Source organism: Leptonychotes weddellii, chromosome 2 (assembly GCF_054177405.1).
Source record: "Leptonychotes weddellii isolate Sample4059 chromosome 2, ASM5417740v2, whole genome shotgun sequence".
NCBI lineage: Eukaryota > Metazoa > Chordata > Mammalia > Carnivora > Phocidae > Leptonychotes > Leptonychotes weddellii.
In genome coordinates, this window is record NC_138370.1 from 98,026,924 (window position 1) to 98,052,468 (window position 25,545).

The 25,545-nt window shown below is 40.5% G+C and overlaps 1 protein-coding gene and 1 long non-coding RNA gene across 7 annotated transcripts in view; one reads left to right on the top strand and one right to left on the bottom strand.

Moving 5' to 3' along the window:
- LEF1 (lymphoid enhancer binding factor 1) overlaps nt 1–25,545 on the top strand; it is a 120,516-nt gene that overhangs the window by 84,134 nt on the left and 10,837 nt on the right. For 2 of the 6 annotated variants that reach the window (XM_006727182.3, XM_006727185.3), the window contains exons 4-11: nt 106–238; nt 6,113–6,203; nt 7,802–7,885; nt 10,054–10,176; nt 11,185–11,347; nt 16,228–16,335; nt 21,629–21,677; nt 22,341–22,381. In XM_006727182.3, coding sequence (XP_006727245.1) covers nt 106–238; nt 6,113–6,203; nt 7,802–7,885; nt 10,054–10,176; nt 11,185–11,347; nt 16,228–16,335; nt 21,629–21,677; nt 22,341–22,375 — 786 coding nt within the window. In that variant the 3' untranslated portion in view covers nt 22,376–22,381. The remainder of the gene's footprint in view (nt 1–105; nt 239–6,112; nt 6,204–7,801; nt 7,886–10,053; nt 10,177–11,184; nt 11,348–16,227; nt 16,336–21,628; nt 21,678–22,340; nt 22,382–25,545) is intronic. The other 4 variants (XM_031025575.2, XM_031025608.2, XM_006727184.3 and 1 more) reach the window with 3 other exon arrangements.
- Nucleotides 11,341–19,533, bottom strand: LOC145720137 (uncharacterized). The gene is made up of 3 exons (XR_014142906.1): nt 19,473–19,533; nt 14,644–14,890; nt 11,341–12,673 (listed from the first exon to the last, which is right to left on the bottom strand). It is a non-coding gene; the product is annotated as an uncharacterized LOC145720137 (long non-coding RNA).

Here is a 25,545-nt window from a genome sequence, read left to right on the forward strand (position 1 = left end):
GGTTATGCCGATGTCCAGCCACTGCTACTGCGTGACTTTCTCTTTGGGAGAGGAGACAGGAGCTGGGTGTTGCTATTAACCATTGACCTTGTGGTTACTTTGCAGTCAAATAAGGTGCCCGTGGTGCAGCCATCGCACGCGGTTCATCCTCTCACCCCCCTCATCACGTACAGCGACGAGCACTTTTCTCCAGGATCACACCCCCCACACCTCCCATCAGATGTCAACTCCAAACAAGGTGAGAGACCCTGCCTCCTTAGGCCTTTCTCAATAAGTGAGGAGCCACATCTCATCAGTCCAATGCCTTTTCAGGTGTCTTTGCTCTGTGTCACTGTGTGGATCGAAATGTATTTGTAGGAGATGAGGAATTAACTTGATAGCAGTTTTTTATAAGCCCACAAGAATTTGTTGTTGCCTCTCTTATTTCTCAGGATTAAAAAAAAGAAGAAGAAAAAATAAAGGGGTTATTTTCGAAGTGACAGCTTTAAAAATCTAGGATCCACAGTATAAACCAGTATGTTGTACAGATATACTAAAAATTCAGTCCTCAGTGCCCCCTACAGTCTTCAGTTATTGCATGTACAAAGTGTTGATGGTAGTGTTAGAAAAATGTTAGAAAGGGGACAAAATAGGAGATTTTTACTTCAGATGTTATCTTTTTAAGTCTTTTGTGATTTCTTTTCATTTTGGTCCTTACGTTTTATCCTCTTTTTGTTATTTGCCAGCACCAACTTAGATATAATAATAAAGTACAAAACCATCTCTGTTTAAAGTCAAAGTAACATGAATCCTATTTTACATCTCTTCATTATTACTCAGTTCTGCTGCTTTATCATTTACAGAAGAACATACAGCATAAGAGGTCTAAAAAATCAAAATGCCCGGTTTCTCTAACCTGATGGGTATGAGTGTGGGTTGGTTGTAGGACTCAGAGCTCAGGTTCTCTAAGCCTTCTGGTTCATTCTGCTTAGAGCACACTTTGAGGATAAATTTGCAGGATGGCCTTTTTTCTTTCCAGGTGCATACACACTTGGACCTCAACAGGATCTTTAGAAGTTCAAAATAAAAGATCCTACAGAACCATGTGAAGGCAGAGAATGTAAAGGTGTAAAAATGCCACCACCAGCATTTCACCCTTTTGTCCAGCCCAATCGTTGACCCACAGTGGACAATAAAATTTTTAAGTGTAAAAAAAGAGTGGAGTTCAGAGGCTGGATGTTTTTTTCCACTACTATGAGCTCTTGTAGGTTAAATCTGTAATGCCTTCATTTCCATCCATTGTTAAAACAGACAGCTTATTTGAGAACTCAGTCACTGTTGGACTTTGGCTTGAGTGAAACTATGTACCTTTACCTAGGGAAGTTAAGAATCACCCATGCAGATGTGTCCCGGTTTGCCTCTGTTTTATTCCTCATTTCCAATCCTTCCTCTACTTCCCTTTTATCGAGGACCTCCAAAGAGTAAGAAACATCCAAGACAGATCGGAGGACATATGGTGAGAAAGGGAACTAAGATAATGTATTTTAGGAAGAAGATGGAGTTTAAGAGGGAAGATCATGACCTTGGTCATGGTGATTTCAAGTGCCTTATAGGTATCTGGAGGGAGAGAAGGGGTAGATAATTTATGGGTCACCATCCCAGAGCAATATCTGAGCTAGAGATACATATCTGGGAACCTTTAAAGCTGTAGATGACAGTTAAAGATAGATATAAAAGCCTCAAACCAGCTATTAGCAAAAAGAATTTGAGTGGTTTTTTACCTGTTTTTAAACTATTTATTTAATAATTGCATAGTGCTTACTATGTCCTAGACCCTGTTTTAAGCACTTTGAAACAAACTTATTATTTTTTTTTTTTAAAGATGTTTTATTTATTTATTTGAGAGAGAGAGTGAGAGAGAGAAAGAGCACAAGAGGGGGGAGCGGGAGAGGGAGAAGCAGACTCCCTGCCAAGCAGGGAGCCCGATGCGGGACTCAATCCAGGGACTCCAGGATCATGACCTGAGCCGAAGGCAGTCGCTTAACCAACTGAGCCACCCAGGCGCCCGAAACAAACTTATTTTAAACATTAACACATGATGGTTCAGTAGTTTTTTCTTTCAAGAATTCTAGGACGGTTCTATTTTTAAAAAGACAAGTTTTTGACTAGCTACCAATTACATTTATATTTTCTCTTGTTTCCATCTCTTCTGCTGCCCTACCTTGTTTTGCCTTACTAATTGTAATTTATATCATTGCTTCTCAAAAAAAAATTTTTTTTTTAATTTTTAAACTCTCTAGAACTAGAGAAAGAACAAGGGGGCATGATCAGAAAACTGCATAGTCTTTGAAGTCCTTATTTTGGCCTAAAAATTTGTGTGATTGTTGCATTCTACTCCATACACTGTGTTTGTCTTAATTACTGTTAATTTGTGTTAATTAGTGTTTTTAATTACTTTTTTGTAAACAAAGACTTTACATACCTTGTCACCATTTATCTCTGGGGATATGTAAACTTTGGTTTGAAAAGAACTAATTTACATGATTTTGGGTTTATATCATTCCACTTGGTCATATTCATCACCAAAAAATAAATAAAAAGCTCACTAGGTCTCTTGCTTTTACTCTCTTTCTCTCATACTGCCGGCCTTTTTAGTTATATTATGTAGCTAAACTAGTTAGAACGTGGTGGTACTGAGGTCAGAGTTACTAATTTCAAAGTTCCTAGGAGGCTGGTTAGTTTTATTTAAAAAAAAAAAACAAGACAGTATCATGTCCATACTCTAACGGTAGATAGAACTATCAAATAAATATAAACCGTTTGTCAGCAGCACTCATTCTCATTTGTAGGAAAATACCTAGGGTAATTTTACAATAGGCAGCACATTCATTTTTACCTTCCTCCCTGTGTGTTGGTGTGAGGTATGTGTGCGGGTGCAGGAAAGGGAGAGGAAGCTAATGCCAGTCATTTTCTTCTATCTGGTAAAAATGTTAAAAAGAGATTTGGGGAAATACTAGGTTTATATACCTGTTTATGTCTTTGTATTACCCACTGTATCCTTATAAATAACCACAAACACTCACATAGCACTTTACTGTATTACATGTATTCATGCATTTATTCCTCACAACAATCCCTATTCCATTTTTATACTGATTTTAAAGAACAATAACAATTAAGTAGCTTCCTCAAAGATATGTAGCTTGTGAGTGGCAGAATTGATAGATCCATACAAGTCTGACTCCAGAATCATTTCATCCATAATTATCAAAGTTACTTATAAAAGCTTAAAAATTGTTAAGGCTGTGCTGTGTCTGGCCTCTAGTACATAGTGAGTATTCAATAAATACTAGTTAAATGAATGATATGAAACGTGTCTTCACTAGCCTAGCAGTTGGTGGAGAGGCACACACTTCTGGGATCTTACTGTAACAATAGGCTATATAAAAAACACAGATCCATTTTCTGCTCATGTAATGACCCTAAGCCACATCATGTACTCTTGTATATACATGCAAGTATATACGTGCAAAATGCTTGGCAATATTGACCCAGAATGAAGAATGGGTCTGTTCAAACACTTTTAATTCGCTTGTTCATTTGTTCAGTCATTCAGAAGTCTTTATTGAGAACCTCCTCTGGAGACAACTGTAGTTGGATACCTAGAGTGGTAAAACAACGTCTCTTTTTTCCAAGCAGTATATAAGCTCATGCAGGAAATCATTTGCACAAACTAACTATAAAACAAAATGAAGAACACCTTAAGTACCATGTTAAAAGTACAAATTAAACATTGTAGTTTCAAACAGGGAAGAAGGATTTCTCAGAGCTATAAACATGAGAGCGGTGTATTTGAAATGTGAGTAGGAATTTATTTAATAGAAACTGTCAAACTAAATACCAGCATAGAACTAGAATATAGCAGGTGCTAAGTAAATGTAGTTTCCTCTTTCCTCCTTTGAGCCGTAAACCCAAATCCATCTGGTTTGTACTGTGTTCAGTTGCATCAGTCCTGCTCCTACACAGAATCACTGCTGCAGGGTTTCCAGGCTTACATGGAACATGGACGAGAGTGGAGAGCAAGATTTTAGGCTTGTCTGCATAGATATGTGATTGCAAGCAAGTTACCTGTCTGTATCCCAGTGATGAAATTCCAGGAAAATACGTATTTTCTATGTACCCGAACAGGATGCCTGAGTAATCACTTAATCATTGCAGACTGTGGTTTCCCTATTTGCAAAACAGAGGGATTAAAGTAGACAGTTCTGATAGTCTGTGACCTGTAGTCATGATTTTCAAGCTCAAATTTCCACAAAACTTCCAAAGTTCTTCTGAGTTAGTCTGGTTTTTTTGTTTGTTTGTTTGTTTTAAACTGAGCAGTCCCCCTGCAGACCCTGAGGTTTGGGGAGGTTTCTGAATCTCAAAGGTAGGGGAGGCAGCAAGTTGGCCCAGTGATTCTGACATGTCAAGAATCATCATTGTAGGCTCCACTAGATTCACCCCTACTGCCCAAACCTCCCCAGACCCAAGAAAAAAAAATCCCAGAGTATGAAATTTGGGGTCTGCTGTGACCCCAAAGTAGTGGCACTTCTAGCCAAAAAGTCAGGGGGGGGGGATTTGAGACAATCTTTTAAAAACAGCAAAACGAGATAATCTCATGTAAGCTCTCTATTGAGGATTAAAAACCTTCTTCCTACCTGCTTCCTATAAGAGTTGAGTAATAATTTGTCCTAACTTCAGAGTTGAATTAACACCAACTTTGAAGGCCACACTTCTTAAGTCATTCCCATATGTTCAAAACCTTAAATATCTTATAAGACCCAAATGAAACCCATAGGCATTTTAAACAGTAAAAAAACAGAATAAAGAACATCTTTCATATGCTCACCTAATTCCACATATTGGTCAGTATACAACCATTGAATGCATACTCTGGGTGTTAAACCTGGAAATGCATGCTCATATATGGAAGTGGCCTTTTTAGGCCAGATTAGCTATATAAAGAAACTTTTGTGGCTTTTTTCTAATCAGAATCACTTTCCCCCCAAATGCACGGATTCTAAGTTTTTATATTTTGCATTTTTATGCATGTGTCCCTTTTCTGTACCCAAGGTAAAATATGCCAGTTTGGGGCGCCTGGGTGGCTCAGTTGGTTAAGCGACTGCCTTCGGCTCAGGTCATGATCCTGGAGTCCCGGGATCGAGTCCCACATCGGGCTCTCTGCTCGGCGGGCAGTCTGCTTCTCCCTCTGACCCTCCCCCCTCTCATGTGCTCTCTCTCATTCTCTCTCTCTCAAATAAATAAATAAAATCTTTAAAAAAAAAATATGCCAGTTTGTTGTTTATTTCTAAAAAATTCTTACTGCTGTTTTCAAAATTTTTTGCCTAAACAAGGAGATGTCATTTGGGACTAGGATTAGGTATAATCTTTAGGTGGTTTTTACAGTTATAGGGCAGTGTGCCCCCGGGGAGTGTGAGCTCAAGAAACAATTTGGTGGCATTCTCATTTTCTGTGGAATACAACTAATCCAGAACAGCTTGACCTTGGAGCCCAGAGGACTCAACTTGATGAAGAGCTTAGTTGGAGCTGAAGTGGCAGAGACCAGATGAATCATATCAAATGTGACCATTATGGGGCTGAAGATGATTCCTAATTAATCTTTGATCCTCTGAGGTATCACATTTCCCAAATCTATGTGTCCATAAGGGAGCCAATGAAAATATGAAAGTGGCAATTTACCTAATCCTTGAGCACCATGGCAGGCCATCTACTTATGAAGGCTGTCATTTTCCATTCTACACAAGACAATTGTCTACCATTTTCTTAACCAAAGTGGAATAATGAGGGCAAACTAAATAATTTAAAAATCTTACTGTGGTCACTGTTTTACCAGCAGCCTGTTTACTCCTTTAAGAGTTCCTCAAGATGTCCTATTTAGGACCTATTTTTCAGATTTTGAAATCTTGAGAAAGGCTAACAGACTGACTGCAATTAAATGCATCCAATAAGCATTGTTTCATGCTAGACCTTAAGTATTAATGGCATAAAGCATTTTATTGCTTTTCTTTTATTCTTATAGTCCAGTGTCCTGTGAATCTGAAAACTCTTACTTCTCCATTGTTCTTTTGAACAGGCATGTCCAGACATCCTCCAGCTCCTGAGATCCCTACCTTTTATCCCCTGTCTCCAGGTGGTGTTGGACAGATTACCCCACCTCTTGGCTGGTAAGATCCTTCCTGTAGCCTTCAGTCAGGCATTTGAGCATATGTTCTTTCTATTCATGGAAATCAGCTTTATGAATGATAACACTTGTGGAGTTGAAGAAATTTCACATCAACAAGCAAGGTGCTAACTTTATTTCTTTTCAATTTGAAAGATTAAAAAATATACAGACTTTGAAATGGATTGAATCCCTCTGCTAATATGTGTAGAAAATGACTGTGTAGCATTTGCTTTGAAGCTTAAAGTCTTATGGATTCAATTTGTGGCTTTGGGCATTTGCTATGCCTATATAAAGTGCTCAGTGTGGTTCTTCTTGTCTAGTTTTTTATGAACAACTTATTTTTGAAACAAACTTAGACACACTGAATATCAGTCTTTGCTTATAAAAGGAGCAAGTGAAGGAAATGGCAACTAGAAATTCAAAAATACAAAAGCATTTTTTGATTGTTAATAAAGTAAGCACCAGTTTGAGTTCAGACAAGTGAAAACCTGATGTTTGGGCTTCCTTTCTTCAGAATCCAAACACTGTATTTTGTTGTTTATTTCTAAAAAATTCTTACTGCTCTTTTCAAAATTTTTTAAATTATAAAGGTAAAGGAAAGGAAATATATTTTTGGAAGAAAGACTTTTACGTACGTAGTGCAGCCCATTTTTATCATGTTATTGTTAGCACAGAGCTTACCCCCATCCCACTCCCATTCCTTCTCCATCCCTTCCTCCCCGCTGCTCACTCCATGGAAACACTGCTTCAGCTTTAGCAGAGGAACCCTCTCCTTTCTTTATCTGACCTTCTGTCTCCAAAGCCCCCTATCACTGCCCCAGTCCCTACCTTGACATCCTTACGTTATCTTTCTTCAGCAAGAAGGGGTCATCCTGCCTTGGAAATTCCAGCTCGCTCGCTCTCTCTCTCTTTAGCACTAAATCTCCCAGTCAGCTGTTTGAGTTTAATTGATTGTGCACATACTGCCAAACCTACATCAGTTATTCTGTCTGAACTTACTACTTGGCAGTAATCCTGTGCTGAGTGGCAGCTGGGAATAAAGATTGTGTAAATGAGAAATGTGAGATGTAGGGAACAATAGAGAGAGATGGGATTCTCAGAGTGGAGAGGGAGTAATTCCAATGAATTGATCTTTTATTTGGGTATATGAAGGGGTGGGGGAGTGCAGTGTTTTTAAAATATTTGTTCATTTTTATATAAATTTTCCCCCCTTTCTTTCCTTCCCTGAAGTTTCTTAAAGATTCTAAAAGTAGTTATTTCACCATTCTCACAGTTCTGTTATATTCAGTAAACATGTGTTATATGCCTATTTTGTTCAAAGCGTTAGTGGGGTCAGGAGAGAGGAAGGGGTAAAAGGTCATTCATGGCCTGGTTTGCTTTTCAAGTTGAGGGTGGGAGATTTTCTTCAGGGTAAATGGTGCTTTGACTGGGTGGAGAGTAAGAAGTGAAGCAGTTGGATACCTGAAGAAATGCTGTGCTCTGTAATGACCCCCACGCAGTTCTTTCTGAATACCCCCTCTTCTCTCCTCATCAAACCCTTATTGCTGGTTGGTAACTCATGTTTTGTCATTGATGGGTTCCTTTCTTCTGTGACCTCAGGCAAGGTCAGCCTGTATATCCCATCACGGGAGGATTCAGGCAACCCTATCCATCCTCACTGTCAGTCGACACTTCCATGTCCAGGTAGGTGGAGGTGGAAACTGGGCACCCCAGGACAAGTTGCTCTTCTTGCGCTTGCATTTTGTGCGCCTCTGCTTGCCTCTCGGTTGGCTAGGAGGGTGCATAACTCAGCCACGCGTCTGTCTGTGCAGTGTGCCTGGCTCCCACACTAGGTGTCGCAGAGAGCCCTGGGTGGAGCCAAACGCTGTACCCCACCAGCACCAGCCACAGCCCTTGGGGAGATGGGCTCAGCAACACCCAGGAAACGGTGCATCCAAAAGAATTCACTGCCACCTGACTGTGGGATGTGAAATGCCCTGAAAGCAGACATTCTAAGAAGAGCTTGTTTGATTCAAAATATGCTGGGAGTGGGGTAAGGGGGAGGATAAAGACTGGTTTGGTCTGAGTTCTGTAATTTGCTTTCTTTGAGGAAAGTTGTATCTGTTTAATGCTACAGTGTTTGAAAATGCCCAGGGAGTTGAGAGCCTTCCTGGACCAAGGCTGTCAGAAGAGAAAGAATGGTGCTTATTGGCTGTGAGGCCATGCGGGGTGTGTGTCCTAGTGTGTGAATCAGGCCCTGTGTGGACATGTTTTAGTTCAAGCGAAGCTCTGTGAGATCTGCCAGCCACACTGCTCTGTGTAATGCTTTTGCTTCTGGAAAGGATGGTGTCTGTGCTTGATGTACACACACACTTGTTGTGCATCCTCTGTGTGTTCGATGTGGCTTATTCAAGGGAGCTAGCATTATTGTGCTGGAAGTCAAGCTGTTGGGCTAGCAGTTGGTTGTGAATCTTCACTTTTTATTATATAGGTATGAAATTGGCAATTTCTGGGGAGAATTTCAGCTTTTTAAAAAATCATTATGTGCTCAGTAAATTGTAAATCTAGCTGGCTGAGGGGGATGAAATTAATATCCTTCCCCCAAAATATATTTTTACACCTTTTAACATTTTAAGAACTCTTGGGTGACTGGATTTTCTCTGATGCAAATAACCAGCATCATGTATCTTTGCAAATGGTACATGTAGCAGAGCATCATTACTTAATCAAAATATTTGTATTTTTCCCATGCCTCCTTTATTTTTAAAAATTTGTTTCTGATCTAAGCAGAGTTCCTTCTTTCCTTCCCAGATGAAGGAATTAATTGTGCTGACTGTGGTAAAAGACCTGAGAACATTGTTCTTGTTGAATTAAATGTTCACTTTAAAAGAGTTTGAAAAGCAGGGCACCTGGTTGGCCCAGTCAGTAAAGCACGCCGCAACTCTTGATCTCAGGGTGGTGAGTTCAAGCCCCTCGTTGGGCGTGGAGCCTGCTTCTAAATAAATAAGTAAATAAAACCGTTTGAAAAGCACAAATGTCTAAAGCATATTCAAATTTATCAAAGCACTTATTGAAAGTACTTTTATTTTTCTTGCATGGCAGTTGCCCTCCTTTGTGTTGTACGGTTGTGGATATTTAAAGATTTTTTTTATGCTCTACCAAGCGTACTCAGGAGAAAAGCCTTTAGTGTGTATAGTTTTTACCTGGTGCAGAACTGTAGCCTTCCTTTAATTTTATTACCATTTTTCCGTAAGACTAGATCTTTCAAATAGTACTTTCTTTCTGTATAGAAGATTATTTTAGAAGATGCTGATGGCAGCTTTACTAAATTGGGGACTGAAAACAAACTTCCCATCCCTTATTTTCTCAGTTGTTCTCTCCAGATATCAATAAAGAAGCCAACCGTCTGAGAAGACTTAATGCGACAGTTTGCTTAGGAATGTAGGCAGAGATATTTTAATGTGGTGTCTTTAGCTTTCATTTAAAAATCATTTAAAAAGCTAAATCCTAATAAAGTGTTATGTTTCCAGCAATTACATTTACTGAAATTCTTCTTTGAAAACTGCTTTGCAAGAAAATTGACTTTTTTTTTTTTTTTTTTTTTAATTCTACGACCCAGAGCCCTCCCAGGAAAAATGTCTGATTCTATTAGTTTGAAAAAAATTCTGTTATACACAGAATAAGTATAAATATTTCCACTTGAATACAGAGAGAAATTAATTATTGGCCCACTCTAATTCATAATTACTCCTGTGTGTAGAGATGTGTTTTCACTTTCAGCCAATAGCAGTTAGTGGATTGTGTCAGAAGTCTGCCTCCTTTTGCTACAACAGCCACTAGTACATATGTTTTCCTTTCTTTCCTTCTTTCAGGTTTTCCCATCATATGATTCCTGGTCCTCCTGGCCCCCACACAACTGGCATCCCTCATCCAGCTATTGTAACGCCTCAGGTCAAACAGGAGCATCCCCACACTGACAGTGACCTAATGCACGTGTGAGTATGCGTCTGGTTTCACCTGTGAATGCCTTAACAAACTGAGGATTTCAACACAATTTCTTCTTGCTGTTGAACATTTCCTCCCTCTCTTTTATTATGAAAATCAGTGTGTCTCTGTCTTGAAAGTTCTGCCCCTGAGGACTTTAAGCAGCTTGATACTCAGTGCATTGATTTTAAGATTGGAATGGAGCACAGACCTCAAAAGATCAAGGGAACCTCACCAAAATGGAGTAATCTTCAGAGTGTGGGCATTGAATAATCTTGAGCTGTTTAGCAATTCACTACCAGGTTTTAATTGGGTTCTGACTGTTGCACCTAATGGTACCTGGGGGCAGTAGGCCGGAGGGCTCCATGCATTTCCTTCCGGACATGCACTTAACCCGGCTCAAGGCTTCAAAAGCACAGAATTCAAGGGAAAGGGGCAAACCAAGCCCAGGATCCCCTGTCAGGCCAGGGTTGTCTCAGGCTGTTATAGCAGGACTAAATTCCCTGAAGAGATTAGTAATTGAACTCCTTAGTCTAGGGTCTGTAGACCGGGACGGGAGGATGGGGTGGCAGAGTGCATATGATAGTGCATAAAACCCCTGCACATGTAGGCAAAGCCAACATACATTTGTTTGGGGCAGAGAGTCTAAAGTTTCATTAGCTTCTCAAGGGGGCCCTTGACCCAAAAAAGTTAAGAACCTCAGTTCTGAAAGAGGAATAACCACCCATACTATGTGTTTGGCTTTTCCTGAGGTAACCAAGGAGCTCAGGCTCAGGGCCCATTTTTCATCAAACACTTCTATAGCTATAGGTAAACTTTCTCAAACCAAAGGATCCTTACTCCTACTGAGTTGTTTTTCTAATTTGATGCTGTTTTGGGTGCTTATAGAGCTCCTAGAGAGTTGTCCCCAGCCTGAGTTTGACTGGTGACATGAACAGATGCTCTGCTTCTCTCCTCCCATGTCCTCCTTCCCCTGTCCCTCCCTCCCCACCCCCCACACCATCCCAACCACCTTTTAGGAAGCCTCAGCATGAACAGAGAAAGGAACAGGAGCCAAAAAGACCTCACATTAAGAAGCCTCTGAATGCTTTTATGTTATACATGAAAGAAATGAGAGCGAATGTCGTAGCTGAGTGTACTTTAAAAGAAAGTGCAGCTATCAACCAGATTCTAGGCAGAAGGGTAAGTAGGGGGGTGGGATATAAATGTTTATGGTGACCTTGGAACTGTTTCGTTAAAGGTGATCATAGAATGCGTTTGTATAATCACAGCCACTTTGGGAAGTAACAGAAGATAGGATAATCTTTAGGAGGATTAAACGATAGAATGCATTGTTAACAACTTAGATTGTACCTGGCACATAGAAAACCTCCTGTAAATGTTAACTGTTTTTCCTGTTACCATTTATTGGGTGTCTTTTATGTGCCAGGTACTCTAGTAGGCATTAGATAATAATTGCTGAATAAAATAGGGTCCTTGTCTTCATGGAGCTTAACGTTTTGTGACAGGATGCAGATGCTAGACAGATAATCACCAGTGTATAATTAAAATTGTGATAAATACTGTGAATGTAAAGAGTAAGATTCTATGAGAAAGAATAACAGGGGGCTAGGGAAGTGCCCCTCTAAGAAAATGGTATTTAAGCTGAGACCTGAATGAGGAGTAGAAATTAACCACGTGATTAGTGGGGAGAGGTGGACCCTCCCCAGATGGAGTGACAGGTGTGTGCACTTGTGTCTGAGGCAAGAAAGCACTTAGCCCACATAGGGAACTATAGAAAGGCCTTGCAGTACCAGCCACGCTTCTAGAAGAAACCGGGCAAACACAGGTGGCCACTCCTTCCAAGACAGAAGTAGATCTGTTCTACTCAGAAGCTTTAACTGGACGAATTTATAGGAGCTGGAGCAGTCTTCATTCTAGAAAAATTGCTCTCTGGGTCTTAAAGTGTGTATGTGCGTGGTTTCTGCATTGCCTCCTTTCTTTTCATTCCTTCTTTTACTCATGCCAGGATACTTTTCTGATCACCTACCGTATACCAGGCACTAGGCTACAACTAGGACAGGCACTCTAAGATTTCTTTATCCAACCACCACCCAGAGGCCAGTAAATCTTTCCAGGTGCTTTTCTCAGGATTGAAAAAAGTTTTAAAACGTTAGGTATCTGAGGAGTGGTGGAAAAAATTGGAATTTTTCTAATATTACATTATAATTTTAGAAATGCTTCATTTTAATTTGTTGATGCTCTTCATATATGTGTGATAGGTTACTTAAATTATGACCTTATGTATTTGTTTTTGCAACCTCTCAAGAAATTCATGATTTGTAAGTGAACATTTAGGCGAGAAAGGTCTAACGACCTTTGTAAAACTTAGATGATCGTGTTTTAGCTGTTTTTACCATGTTTGATACAAACCTAATAAATTTCGACATTCATAATGGAAGACATGCAGAAGATTTCCAGGCCACATGAACAGATAGAGGGAAGTAAGCTCTCTTGCATTATCGATTCCTGTTGGATAGAATAAAAATGCAGTTATTTCCAATCTGCAGGACACCAGGGTTTCAGGGGGTAGGGTGTGGTGGCAGATTATAGCTCTTTTGGTGCCCCATGTACAATACTCTCCCTCCCTGTGGACTCTTAAACACTTAATAACAATAATTACAGTAATTTCCCAAGCCAGAGCATAGGGATAAATGATTCCCATCATCTTTGAGGAACTTCGCCTTAAAAGTTTAAAGGCTGATGACCATTCCCCCTGACCCTTTAAAAGAAGAAACCAGAGGGAAAGAAGCGTTGATGTTCTTTTTTCAGTTTATATAAAACTCTTAGCTTTTTTCCCGTTTTTGAGTTAAAGGTCCCCTGGCCCTCCAGTGGGAATTATTTTCCTGCTCGAGAGAGTAAGTAAGGATATGATATGGAGGTATGCTTCCTATTTTTAATGCACATTTCCAACAATTGCTACTTTCTCAGCTCCCTTAACAATCCCCAGATCAGAGCGTGTGTCCTAAAAGATGGTTCTCATTTGGGATCTCTCTCTGTCTTTGATTTGGACACCTGTTTCTATTTATAGGTCTCTGAGATCTTTGATTAAGATCAGGTTTTCTATCCTTTCATAACTCCCCTCTGGCAGGGTAGTCCTTGCTGGTTCTTTAAAGTTCCTGCTTTAAAATCATGAAGTTTTACACTGGGATAATTAGAATTCTTAAAAGTAGAACTTAAATCCATTCTGGCACATTTTATCTTTTTGATTTTATTCATTTATACTGTATATCTAAAAAGAAATGTTCAGTCATTTGAATTAAAGTTTTCTTCTTCATGTTATAAATAATAATACCACAAATCTTACTTTAAAAGAAGCCTTTTCAGACCTTCCAGGCTGTAAGGAAAGTCCATTTGTTGCAAATTTATTGTGAGAATTTTTTTTATCTTGGACTGTATACATTTTCTAAAGTTAAATTGGTATTTTCCCAACAACTTGGGAAATGTTGACAATGAAATCTGATTTTTTTTTTAAATTCAGTTTTTCAGTAAGCAAGAGATAGAAAAGTGTTTTTAAAAGCCCATTGTGTTTCAGAAATTCCTATAAAGAAAGACCATATTTCTTGTTTGTACTAGACTTTTTGTTTTCACTTACAAGGCTTTAATACCATTGTTTTACCTACTGTTTTACTCTGGTAAATGATCTTTTATTTGTGGGTAGATTAAAAATATTAGAAATACCAGGGAACTAAAAGCAACTGAAAATTCAAGTAAATAGTTCGTGGCCTTTTTCTCCTTGCATTTTGCTTAGTTTTGTTAGCTGGGATCATTTTGTCAACTTAAATGTCCCATTTTAACTCAAAAATAACTGGTTGTTTGGGTAGAAGACCTAACCTCCATACATATTTTGAGAGATAAATTTTATAAAACTTATTTCAGGTTTTCTCAGCAAGTTATAAAGCTGCCAGAGACTATATAAAATTATACCGATGTATATTGCATTAGTTTAAGAGAGTTCTGACTTGTCAAATGGATAAACAAATTTACAAAAGTTATAATTTTACTTTTTTTTCCTTTTTGTCTCCCTGTTTGTTCCTTATTGGTAACACTTTGCCTCTTGCCAATCACATTTAGCACCAGAACTGTGTAAATATTAATGATCAGTCTTTTCTTTAAAAAACAAAAACAAACCCCAACAGACAATCAAAGCAGATCTTTTCCATTGTGTCCAGTTTGTTTTCTGCCCTATGTAGGTCTCAGTACTGGGTCAGTGTTCCAGATTAAGCAAGGCCAGTGGTTGGGAGAAGCCTGGTTTAAACTCGCAGCACTGCCTCAGACACGCCTCCTTCTTAGGCTTGATTTCACTAATTGTATTCGTTCTGCGGGTACAAAGAACTGTGTCTCAGGTAACTTTTTTTTCAGGGTTTTTTTCCTTCCACCTCCCCAGCGTGTCCGGCTCCCCCGGCCCCCCATCATTTTTTAAAAGAAAGGCATATTACCTGATTTGCCTTCAGATTCGGACCCAAGTCCTGCTTCTTAACTACTTGATACTCTGCACTTCTAAAGTGATTTAAAAATAAGCCATCTGTCCTATCCAACACTGAGGCCCAGGCTGGTTTCAGGGGCTTCCAGAGGAACTGAATCCGAGGCCCTGCCCTTAGGCACCACCTGTGCTGGAAGCTGGAGTGGGAGGGTGGGTGCTGCGGAAGGTGCTTCAGCGTTCTTCTTGAGATCAGGTCCCTGGTCCTGAAACAAACAGGAGCAGCAGGTGTTTGTTTTCTTGAGGAAAGCTGCCTAGCCATACCTCAGGAGCCTCCTCCCGGAGAACTTTTTCTCTTTCGTTGCCTCTCTCCCTCACTCCTCTGTCCTTTCCCCACTCCAGTTCAGCCACACCTTTCTTTTCTTTTCCTTATTTTATAAAACTAGGACAGGGGAATTAAAATCAATTAGGCAGGGTAGCCATGAATGAGAAAGACCCTCCTAGCACCCTAGAGCTGGGGCGAGCAGGAGTGGGCAGGTGGGAGCTGACCCAGGGTGTGGGTGTGTGTGGTGTGGGTCAGGTCTGCCCCTCCTGTGGCTTCGCCTCCGTGCCCTCCTCTCTGGCTAGTTGGTCCCCCAAAGTCCAGCCGGTTCTCCTGGAAGGTTCCACTGGCAGATCCTAGCACTGAAGAAGTGGGGAAAATACTTGAAAACTGCCTGCTAGGGCACCTAGATTGAGTCGTGTGCAAACATATGCAAAGCAATGTGCAAATGTAAGCTGCTTAAATTTCCAAACGGATGCCTTGCGTACACAAGCTATTTTGCTGTATATGATACATAATTATGTCAGTTATTAAAAGGGAAATGGAAAGTTCGCAGGAGGATATCAGCCATTACATTCTCCAGGTTAGATACTCTAGTCTCAGATTCTAGATGGCAAAAGAAATCTAGATAGTGCTCCTTGCTTTCCATCAGAAGGAAGCTAAAAACCATAGCCATAAGGAGCGCACATGTGATTGGACCGTGTTATCGGTATGCTCCCTCTAGACAGGTAGTGTGAGGAGAGGGTGATGGGACAGAGACAGACTGACTTGACGTCTTGCTTTATAGACAGGATCATAGGAACAAGGTTTCAGACCCTTCATATTGACAGAGTGGGAGAGTGTCCATGTGAGGTGAGGATGCATCTGTGTGGAAAAGACATCTGGAAATTATCACATTTTGCATAGATAAATGGTACTTGGTCTCGAATACCAGAATATGGTACAGACTGAAAAAGCACTAAGTTGGATGTTGAGGTTCACCAGTAAAAGTTCTAATTTACACTGGAAAAGAGAAAGAGTGGGTGACAGATCATTTTACTTCGGCTATTTAATTGCTTTTGATGTGTTCCATGTGATATGGGAGAACAGGATAGAGACCAAAGTTTGAGTTGCACTCTCACCTCCAGACTCCGAGTGGGTCTATGCAGGACTTGCTCTTCTGTCATTTAAAAATAAATCAGAGTTTAAGTGCTTAATATTTTCATTCTTTGATGTTTGAAATATGTAATATTATTTCTCTCTTGCTTACTTGATTTGTTCTCCTTCCTCTTTTTGTTTTAGTGGCATGCCCTCTCCCGTGAAGAGCAGGCTAAATATTACGAATTAGCTCGGAAGGAAAGACAGCTACATATGCAGCTGTATCCAGGCTGGTCTGCAAGAGACAATTATGTAAGCTCTTCTGCATACCAACAGCTCGCTACTTTCACTCATTCTTTCTGTTACTTTTGTATTATTTTTTTTTTTTGAGGTTTTATTTATTTATATAGACAGCGAGAGAGGGAGAGAGAGAGCACAAGCCGGGGGAGCGGCAGGCAGAGGGAGAGGGAGATGCAGACTTCCCGCTAAGCAGGGAGCCCCACATGGGACTCGATCCCAGGACCCTGGGATCATGACCTGAGCCAAAGGGAGACGCTTAACTGACTGAGCCACCCAGGTGCCCCCTTTCTGTTACTTTTGTGATGGAAATGTGTTTTAGAGTACAGTGGCTCCCCCCATCCCCCCTTCTTCGCTGGGGATACATTTCAGGACCCCCAGTGGATTCCTGAAACCACCAACAGTACTGAACCCTGTATGTACTATGTTGTTTCCCGTTCATACATACCTATGATAAAGTTTATAAAGTAGACACAGTAAGCGATTAACAATAATAATATAGAACAATCATAACAATATACTGTACTAAAAGTTATGTCAATGTAGTCTGTCTCTCTAAAAATACCTTATTGTACCGTACTCCCCCCTCTCCTCGTGAGGAGGTGAGACGGTAACATGATGACATGAAGTGAGATGACTGATGTAGGTGTTGCAATGTTATGTTAGGCTGCTCTCGACCTGCTGACGCCACATTAGAAGGAGCATTGTCTGCTTCCAGACCCTGCTTGACCAGGGGTAACTAAAACTGTGGAAAGCAAAGTGACAGATAAGGGAGGACTACTGTACATGTAATGCCGGTACTCTTTCCTATTTTGGGAAGTTAATGAACTTTATAATAAAGATTTCATGGATATATTACATTTGGAAAGCTTTGAGCTATCATACTTTTTTTCCTCTGGTTATATAATACATTTTTAAGGTAAAACTTTAATCCAAAAAAATCCATAAAAATGTTGGTGAAAAACAATTTTTTAAAAAAGCCTGTAATCTCGAGGCGCCTGGGTGGCCAGTCAGTTAAGCAGTCAACTCTTGATTTCAGCTCAGGTCATGGTCTCAGGGTTGTGGGATCAAGCCCCACATCAGGCTCTGCGCTCAGCAAGGAGTCCGCTTGAGATTCTCTCCTCCCTCTGCCCCTCCCCCTGCTCGTCCTCGCTCTCTCTCAGATAAATAAATACATCTTTAAAATAAAAATTAAAAGCCCATAATCTCATCCTGTAAAGGTGACATTAGTAATAACTAGTTACATTATCTTCCAGGTATTTTTTCTGTGTCTATGGTTTTTTAACTTGGATATAATTGTGTGTGTGTGTGTGTGTACATACACTTTAGTGTAATGCTTTTATAGATAATAAGCATTTTTCTGTTACAGCATAGTGTTTCTATATATCAATTTTAATGGCTATATTATATTATTTTGAGTGAATGTCACAATTAACCATCTTTTTCCTGTTTTTAGACATTTAAGTTACTATTTTTTTTTTACAATTAGAAATAATCCTACAATGAAGATATCTATGCATAACAATTTTTCTTCTGTGTTTAGGGCTATTATTTCTGTAGGATAGATTCACAGTAGTGGAATTATTGAGTTAAAGTATATAAACATTATAAAGGCTCTTTGATACTTATTGTCAAATTTCTTTTCAAAAGGATATTTTCTAATTCTTAAAAAAGAATGTATTCAAGTGACTGTTTTGCCACAGACTAATTAAAGCTAGATTTAAGAATTTTTTTGTTTCGTAGTACTGTACCTTGATGTCTATTACATATTTTATTCAGATGGAGTAGGTATTATATTTTTTAAGTTGTCCTTGTTGGCCAGAAATACCCCATTTATAGGGCCCGTTATTTTATTACTTTAGAATTTGTAGGTTTTACTAACGTGGTCTTGATACAGCAAAGGCTGTTACTGAGAAAGTGTATTATAAATTATATATTTCAGTTTTATACTTTATGGAAGGGATCAATTTTGATTATTTAAGCTCCTAATTTAAAATTTTTGAAGATCATTTTCAGTGTTCCATGTGAGCCTGGCATTAGAAAAGCCAAGTAGGACAGCCTTAATATTAGGTAGAATTGTCCCTTTTAAAAAGGGTGAGGGTGAAGCCATTAATATATAATTTAATGTGTGACCATTGCTGTAGATGGTCCTATGGGGCCCCCTGTCTGAGGTCATACATCCCATATAATGGAACACCAGGACTTTTGGAACACATTTGTTTCCTGTAATGTGCTCTGCAGAAAGTCTCTACTGGTCAGGATTTGAAGCTTAAACCCTGGCTACCACTATGACGCAGGAAGGAAGAGTCATGGTGCTTGCTACTTAGGAGCAGCGGCTCCCTGGACCCTTCTGAGCTCCTGTTTGCTTCCTTTAATAACTACCATATGTCTATTGTCAAGACCTGTCTTAAATGTTTTCTGTGATATTTTCTAATCCTTGTAATAATTTAGGGTCATGAGTAGTAGTATTGCATTTTAATGCAGTATGGGGGAAATTGAGGGGTTAGACAGGTTAAGTAATTAGTCCACGGCCATATAGTGGCTAAATTGCAGTTATACCCGGGTCTACCTGACTTTCAAAATCTGTGCAGTTTGCCTTCTCTGCAGCAGGCTAGCACAGTCTTCCCAGCGCCTTCTTAAGTAGACTGCTGTAATTCAAGAGTTTTCTCCCCTGAGCTGTGCTTCTGTTCTCTGGGCAATAATTAGCATCTTTCTGGATAGATTTGACCCATGCAAAGGCTGTGCTGTGCTGTGAATTTGTACAGATTTAACATTGCTTATTGAATGTCTTTGAGGGAAGTTTCTGTTTCTGAATCTTAGGTAAAGGATAAAACTTTAAAAAGAGGTAAACACAGGCGCCTGGGTGGCTCAGTCGTTAAGCGTCTGCCTTCGGCTCAGGTCATGATCTCAGGGTCACGGGATTGAGCCCCGCATCGGGCTCCCTGCTCAGTGGGGAGCCTGCTTCTCCCTCTCCCACTCCCCCTGCTTGTGTTCCCTCTCTCGCTGTGTCTCTCTCTGTCAAATAAATAAAATCTAAAAAAAAAAAAAAGAGAGAGAGAGATAAACACATATTCTGTCCCTCTCTCCTTTTCTCCATGTGGGGAGATGAGAAGAAAGTAGTTTTGAAGAAAGCCAGCATAATATGGATTTACCTTTAAAGATGTTCTGCACAATTTTTAAAGGAAATTGTTTTGCATAACTTGATTGTGGGATCCCCTGGAATGAAGGGAAAACCCAGCTTTGTCACATACAATTTTTATAACAATAAATATAAGCCTATTAATTACTAAGGTAAACAGAAGTTAATCAAGTGATAGCGCTTTAGCTAAAGAGATTATTCTTAAAGTAACAGCATAGGAATGGCGTTTAAACAAGATACATGCCTTGTATCTTAGCAGTTGGTGTCAGATCGCTATCCCTGTCCTCATCATATTAAATATTATATCTCAAGTATTTAATATTACAGTGCTCTATTCTGTGGCATCATAGATTTTATAACTTCAGTTCTTAGCACGTTTATTTTTTATAACTTTTATAACGGAAGTTTTCATAAGTCAGCAGTGCATATATTTTCTTAGGTGAGATCAGCCAGATATTTGTATTGTTAGAGCTTTTAAATTTAATGCTCAATATCCCCAGTATTATATATAATTTTAATGAAGAATATTTTTATTTTTACCACACCTGAATGAGTTTTTTGTGTAAGTTGACATTAGTACATCCAAACTACTTAGGTCTTTTTTGTCTACCATGAAATGTTAGTTCATACCTAGAATTTAATGCAGGTTATTTCTCAAAGACACTAGCAGTCCGACACCTCAGGCCACGGTCATGTATGCTGGGCATGGCGCAAAGTGGCAGAGATGTGCTGAGATGCTAAGGTGGTGCTTTTAGGAGCCAAGGGCCATGTGGTGAGGGGCTCAGGGACACAGCCTGCTACAGGGGCTGGGAGGAGTTGGGTTCTGGCGGTGAGGTCTGCCTGAGGGGGAGGGGTGGGGACCGACCAGACCGGAGGGGATGAGAGGTGAGTGGGGCTGAGAAGGTTCCCGGAAGAGCTGGCTCTTGAGATGAGTGTTGAAAGGCAAATGGGAGCTAGGAGGAGAAAGTGAGGAGAAGTTCCTGACACATGAAACCACCTCATAGCGTCTTCTGAAAACCACAGTAATGCCATTTGAAAGGAAGATAGGGGAAACCCAGGAGAAGCATGATCTCCCTCTGTCTGTTCCCCTCCCCCCAGACTGCTTTTAATAATAGTGTTAAAGACGACTCCATGATTTTTGATATGCCATTTCCCAGGGTCACGAATATCTGCTGTTTGGGAGGTTAGTTTGAGTCAACCTTCCAAAGCGCTAAAGCTTCAGCGGTCAGGTCACGTGACATGTAGAAAAACTATCCTGAGGTGCATAAAAATACAGACTTTTATATATTCACACAGTATGTTCAATGTAACCTTATAGTTTTATGTTTTGTTCTTGGTTAATGTGATTATTACAGCGACGTAAGTTGGAACTATTGGATGTGATATGTGTTCTGTTACAGTTATTTGAAAATACTGTCCTAATCCAGGTTGGCCATTTACTATACATATAAACTGAATATGTACTGTGTCTAGGCCCTATTATAATTGTTTTTTAGGGGAAATTATGAAGAAAAACAGAAAATTGGAGCACTATAAATGAGACTTAAAATTGTAAATCTGTGCCGAAGGTGATTTCGAGATGTATTTAAGATTGCATGAGTATTCATGTTATTGTGTCTGTTTTAGGAAACAAGGTCCAAATTTGCCAGATAGGTCTTTGAAATTACCTTTCATTTTGTCAGGTTCAATCTTACCTTTCTGCCGCTATCCTTGATGATGTTAGGCCTGTGCCATGGGGGCTAAGGGTCTTCACCTAGTATCATGAATGTTTAATTACATGGTGGAACTGACAGGAAGGAAGATTTATCATGACCACCACCAGAAGTGGGTTCTAAGTGTGGTGGTTGCTAACAGAATGCCTCCGTAAGTGGGCTTGGCTTGAATGGGCATCTGTGGCCACAGGCCTAGCACGTCATTACCCTAGTGTGTATGTGGGAGGCCACTTCCATTGTTAGTACTGATAGCAAAGTATGAGCGGTAGAGACAAAGGTCACAAAGAGGTAAGAACTTTCTCTCTCGTTCCGCTCTCGGTTTCTAGGTACAGATGGTAAAGAGAGCGAGAAGGAGGCACCTTCTTTGTTGCCTGCCTGCCTTTTGTACTGTTGTGTCCCATTCCTGCCTGTGTTCACAATCTAATTTGTACCGTGACCGTGTGCCGTCTTCTTCCAGGGTAAGAAGAAGAAGAGGAAGAGAGAGAAACTCCAGGAATCGACATCAGGTAGGCACCATATGACTTCCCAGTCAGTTCTCCTGCTTATGACAAACACCTTTTAAAGTAGTCTGCATCTTCTGCACCCTGCTTTATTCAGCACCTGTACCCTGTGACTTTCTAAACTCTGCTTTCCTTCCTGAGAGTCTTTAGAAATGTTTAAAAGACCTTTCTTTTAAATGTAATAATGTGAAGGTACGTCTGAACGCTCCTTTCCCAAACCCTGTCCCCCGGAATCCTGGTTGTTAACTGTGGTGGATTTTGTCTTGTTTTTGCTTTCATTGTCTACATCCTCTCTGACACTTCTGCTGTGCTTCTGTGTGCACAGCTCCTCACAATAACAATTTCTGTTCTGATTTTATAATATGCTACCTTATGTGTGTCCTTGAGAATCTTCTCTGTGGCTTGGGTTTTCTGAAAATAGAAAACATGACAATAGGGCTTACCTTTCCTGGGTGTTAATTCAAGGCATCAACCAGTGAGGTTCTATTTATTTCCCCTTTTCTTTCATTAAAAGTGAGGCCCACTACTTGTATGCACAAATAAAAATGGCTGGTATAAGAACCATAAAAAGGAAAGCAAACAGGTCCACAGGATGTTGTAGCTACTACGTATTTGGAATGTACAAAAACCTCTTCAATGAAAATTTGTTAAAGACACAATTTTCTGCAGGTACAGGTCCAAGAATGACAGCTGCCTACATCTGAAACATGGTAAGAACGACTCTCTGGTCCTACTGCTGACATTAGTTATAAACAGAGGCAACTTGCTTGTGAATCTTCTTGCTCATGCTGATGCATTCAACACTGCTCCTTTAAAGAGGAAACTCCACCAAAATCAAATTAGTGCTTTAAAAAAAAATCTGATGGTTTTTATACCGGCTATGTTTTTGCAATATAGTGTGCGTTTCTCTCTTCTTTCCTTCCTTCCCCTTTTGCCCCTTGAATCTTTCTTCTTTCCCTTTCCCCTAACTCTTCTCAGCCATTCCTTACTGACCTGCTGAAGAAACAAAGGACAAAACCAGCAAGCCCTCTTACTCTGCAAGCCCAGGGCTGCGCATGAGGCACCCAGACCCATTCCAGCCCAGGACTTGGAAGTTTTTGCTCCGTAGAGACTTCTTCTCAGTGGAGATGATATGTAGATACTTAAAAGTAATATATTTCTAGTGAGAAAGAGGAGCTTTATGTACTTTTTTCTGTTATTTAAAAATATGGCATGGGGACTTGATTAACTGTATTCTGCTATCAGGCTCTTCTCTTTATTGGTAACCATTGCTAGATCCCAGTCAAGCATTTATAGGTGCCGTTTAGTTGTTGTTGTTGTTTTACTGTAGTGACCGTATTTTTGACCAATTGGCCACCAGCCCTGGTGGCAACCGGCTTTGTAAATTGAGTTAGTTTTGCTGAGCTTTGAATTCACAGCTCATTGACATCTTTCCCAGTGACGACCTGTTCCCAAAGGAGCTACCTTTGATTCTGCTCCCTCTGCAGCAGCCCACATCCGGGTCCCATCAGGCCTGTCCTTGTGGCCTCTGTCAGTTGAGTCTTTGCTCTCATCATAGCCATAGCCCCCACTCAGATGCTCAAACTTTCTGTCTGGATTATTGGACCAGCCTTTGGATAATTTTCCCACCTCCAGCTTCTTTTCTGCCAGCTGATCCTCCATGTTGCCCCCAAAGGGATTTGCTAAAACAAAAATCGATTGTGCCACCTCCCAACTTAAAAACAGTTGGTGCTTTTTGTTGTCTGGAAAATAAAATGCAAACCGCTTAGTGTGGATCTGTCTACCTGTACCCTCTCCTGGGCAATCCCTTCAGTCTCTCTTGCTTGCCTCCATCCTAGCCCTTATGAGTCCTGTGCTCAGTCCAAACAAGATTATTAGCAGTTCCCCACACACCATGGCCACCGCACATGCCATCCCTGTGCTTGCAAAGCCCATTTCCTCCGCCGAGGAAGGAAGGAATAGGTCTGCAGTGTTTCTCAGGAGAGAGCAGTAGCCTGCAGGTCATTTGGTTCTTGGCTAGAACCAGATGACCCCCGCTTAATCTTTTAGAACTTCATTTTGGTGCTGAAATTTCAGTGGACTTTCCCAGAGAAGCCTGTAGACATTTTGGTACCAGATAGGAATTTTCAATCAGCCATTTGCCTGTGCAGTATACTTGAGTTTTTCACTCTTGCTTTCCTGAACTGTGAAACGGGAGTGACACCCACCACCGACGGTTGTTCATGTATGTTATATGCCTTCCTTCTTCCCCCCATCCCTCACTGAGACCTAACCCAGTTGCCCTCTCCTCTGTGAAACTTTCCTGATCTTTACTGAGATTCCCTGGGTTCTTCAAAATGCCATCGTTATAGTTTTATGATATCAAAACTCTTCTAAACTGAGTGGCAGCCTTCTCTCTGAAAAGAGGACCCTCCCTTCATATAGATGACCAGACAGGATAGCTGGACACCGGTATCACAGATGGTATCCATGTTTAATTCAATTTACTGGCTATTAATGGAGGACCTCTTCTGAGCTGGCCTCCTGGCTGGGTCACTAGGAGCACAGAGGGGACAGTCACAGGCCCTGCATCGTAGTGGAGGTAATTCTAGTAGAAAGTACGTACACAAAGCTTTTGTACTTGATTTTTGCATTCTTTTTTTTTTTTTCCCCCCAAGAATGTTGTCCTTTTAATTACTGAACACTTAGGTATGGACAGCAGCCGTTCCATGCTCTGCCTCTCAGTGGAAAATCCTCACAAGTGCAGGGTGCTGAGGACCAACATTCACTGATTTACTCTGTCTTCTGTTTACTCCAAAATCTTTAACACTATTTGTGTTAAAAATCAGCAGAAACCTAAAAATCATGCAGAAATAGGTTTCTATACTTCAGAGTTTGGTATTTGGTTCTGTGTCCTTAATGATCAACATTATATAGTATTTTAGGCTAGATTAGGTGAAGTCTATTTTTGTCCTATAATTTATCTCAGACATCTTTTTTTTATGTCACAGTTGTCATTGTGCTTTCTTGTCACTTACGAATTTTTTTCTAAAAGTTAAGGTGTTCCTTCTACCCTCTCCCAGAAAGACAAAAGTGCCTGGCCCTGTGCACCCTGCCTCCCCGCCCCGCCCCCCAATCTCAACAGCTGCTCCAGTTGGTTGGTGTCCTTCACTTTATCAGAGTCTGCAGTGTTTCTCTTGCTGTCGTTGCTGGGCTGATCCTGCAGCCTTTGAAGTCATTGGCCTCCTTTCAGAGAGCAGCCATTTGATAAGAACTGCAGAGAGGAGCTCCTGATTTGCATTCATAAAAATTTCAGTAAATTCGGAATGATACTGTTCCAGCCCTTTGTCTTGGGAATTCAGAAACTTCTGTACATACGGTAGTTGATCTGTTTAGTCAATGTCCAGCACTTACCGAGCACCTAACAGATGCCAGACAGCGTCGTAAGACCTGGAAATACAGTGCTGAGTGAGGCAAAGAAAGTCCTTGCTGTTGTAGTGTTTACATGGCTGAGGGCGGTTATGACATAAACAGGGCAGAATGAGTGCCGTCATAAAAATAAAACAGGGACTGACTTGGGGGTCTGCTTTAGGTGGGGTGGTCAGGAAAGGCCCTTGTGAGAAGGTGATACTTGGTAATGGCCGGTTATCCCTGAAAAATGGAGGGTATTCTGTGTATGGTTCTGGAACAGGGCAGTGGCAGAGAAACGAAAGACGTGGGGGGAAAACGTCTTTCATTTCTCTGCCGCTGCTCTGTTCCAGAACCATACACAGCTATAAAGGAAAGGGACGCATTGTTAAAATAGAATAAGAAGTATCTAAATCAGAGTGAGATCAAGGAAGGCTTCCTGGAGTAAGTAACACTTGAGCTGTCTAGTCATGTGGGGAATTCTTGG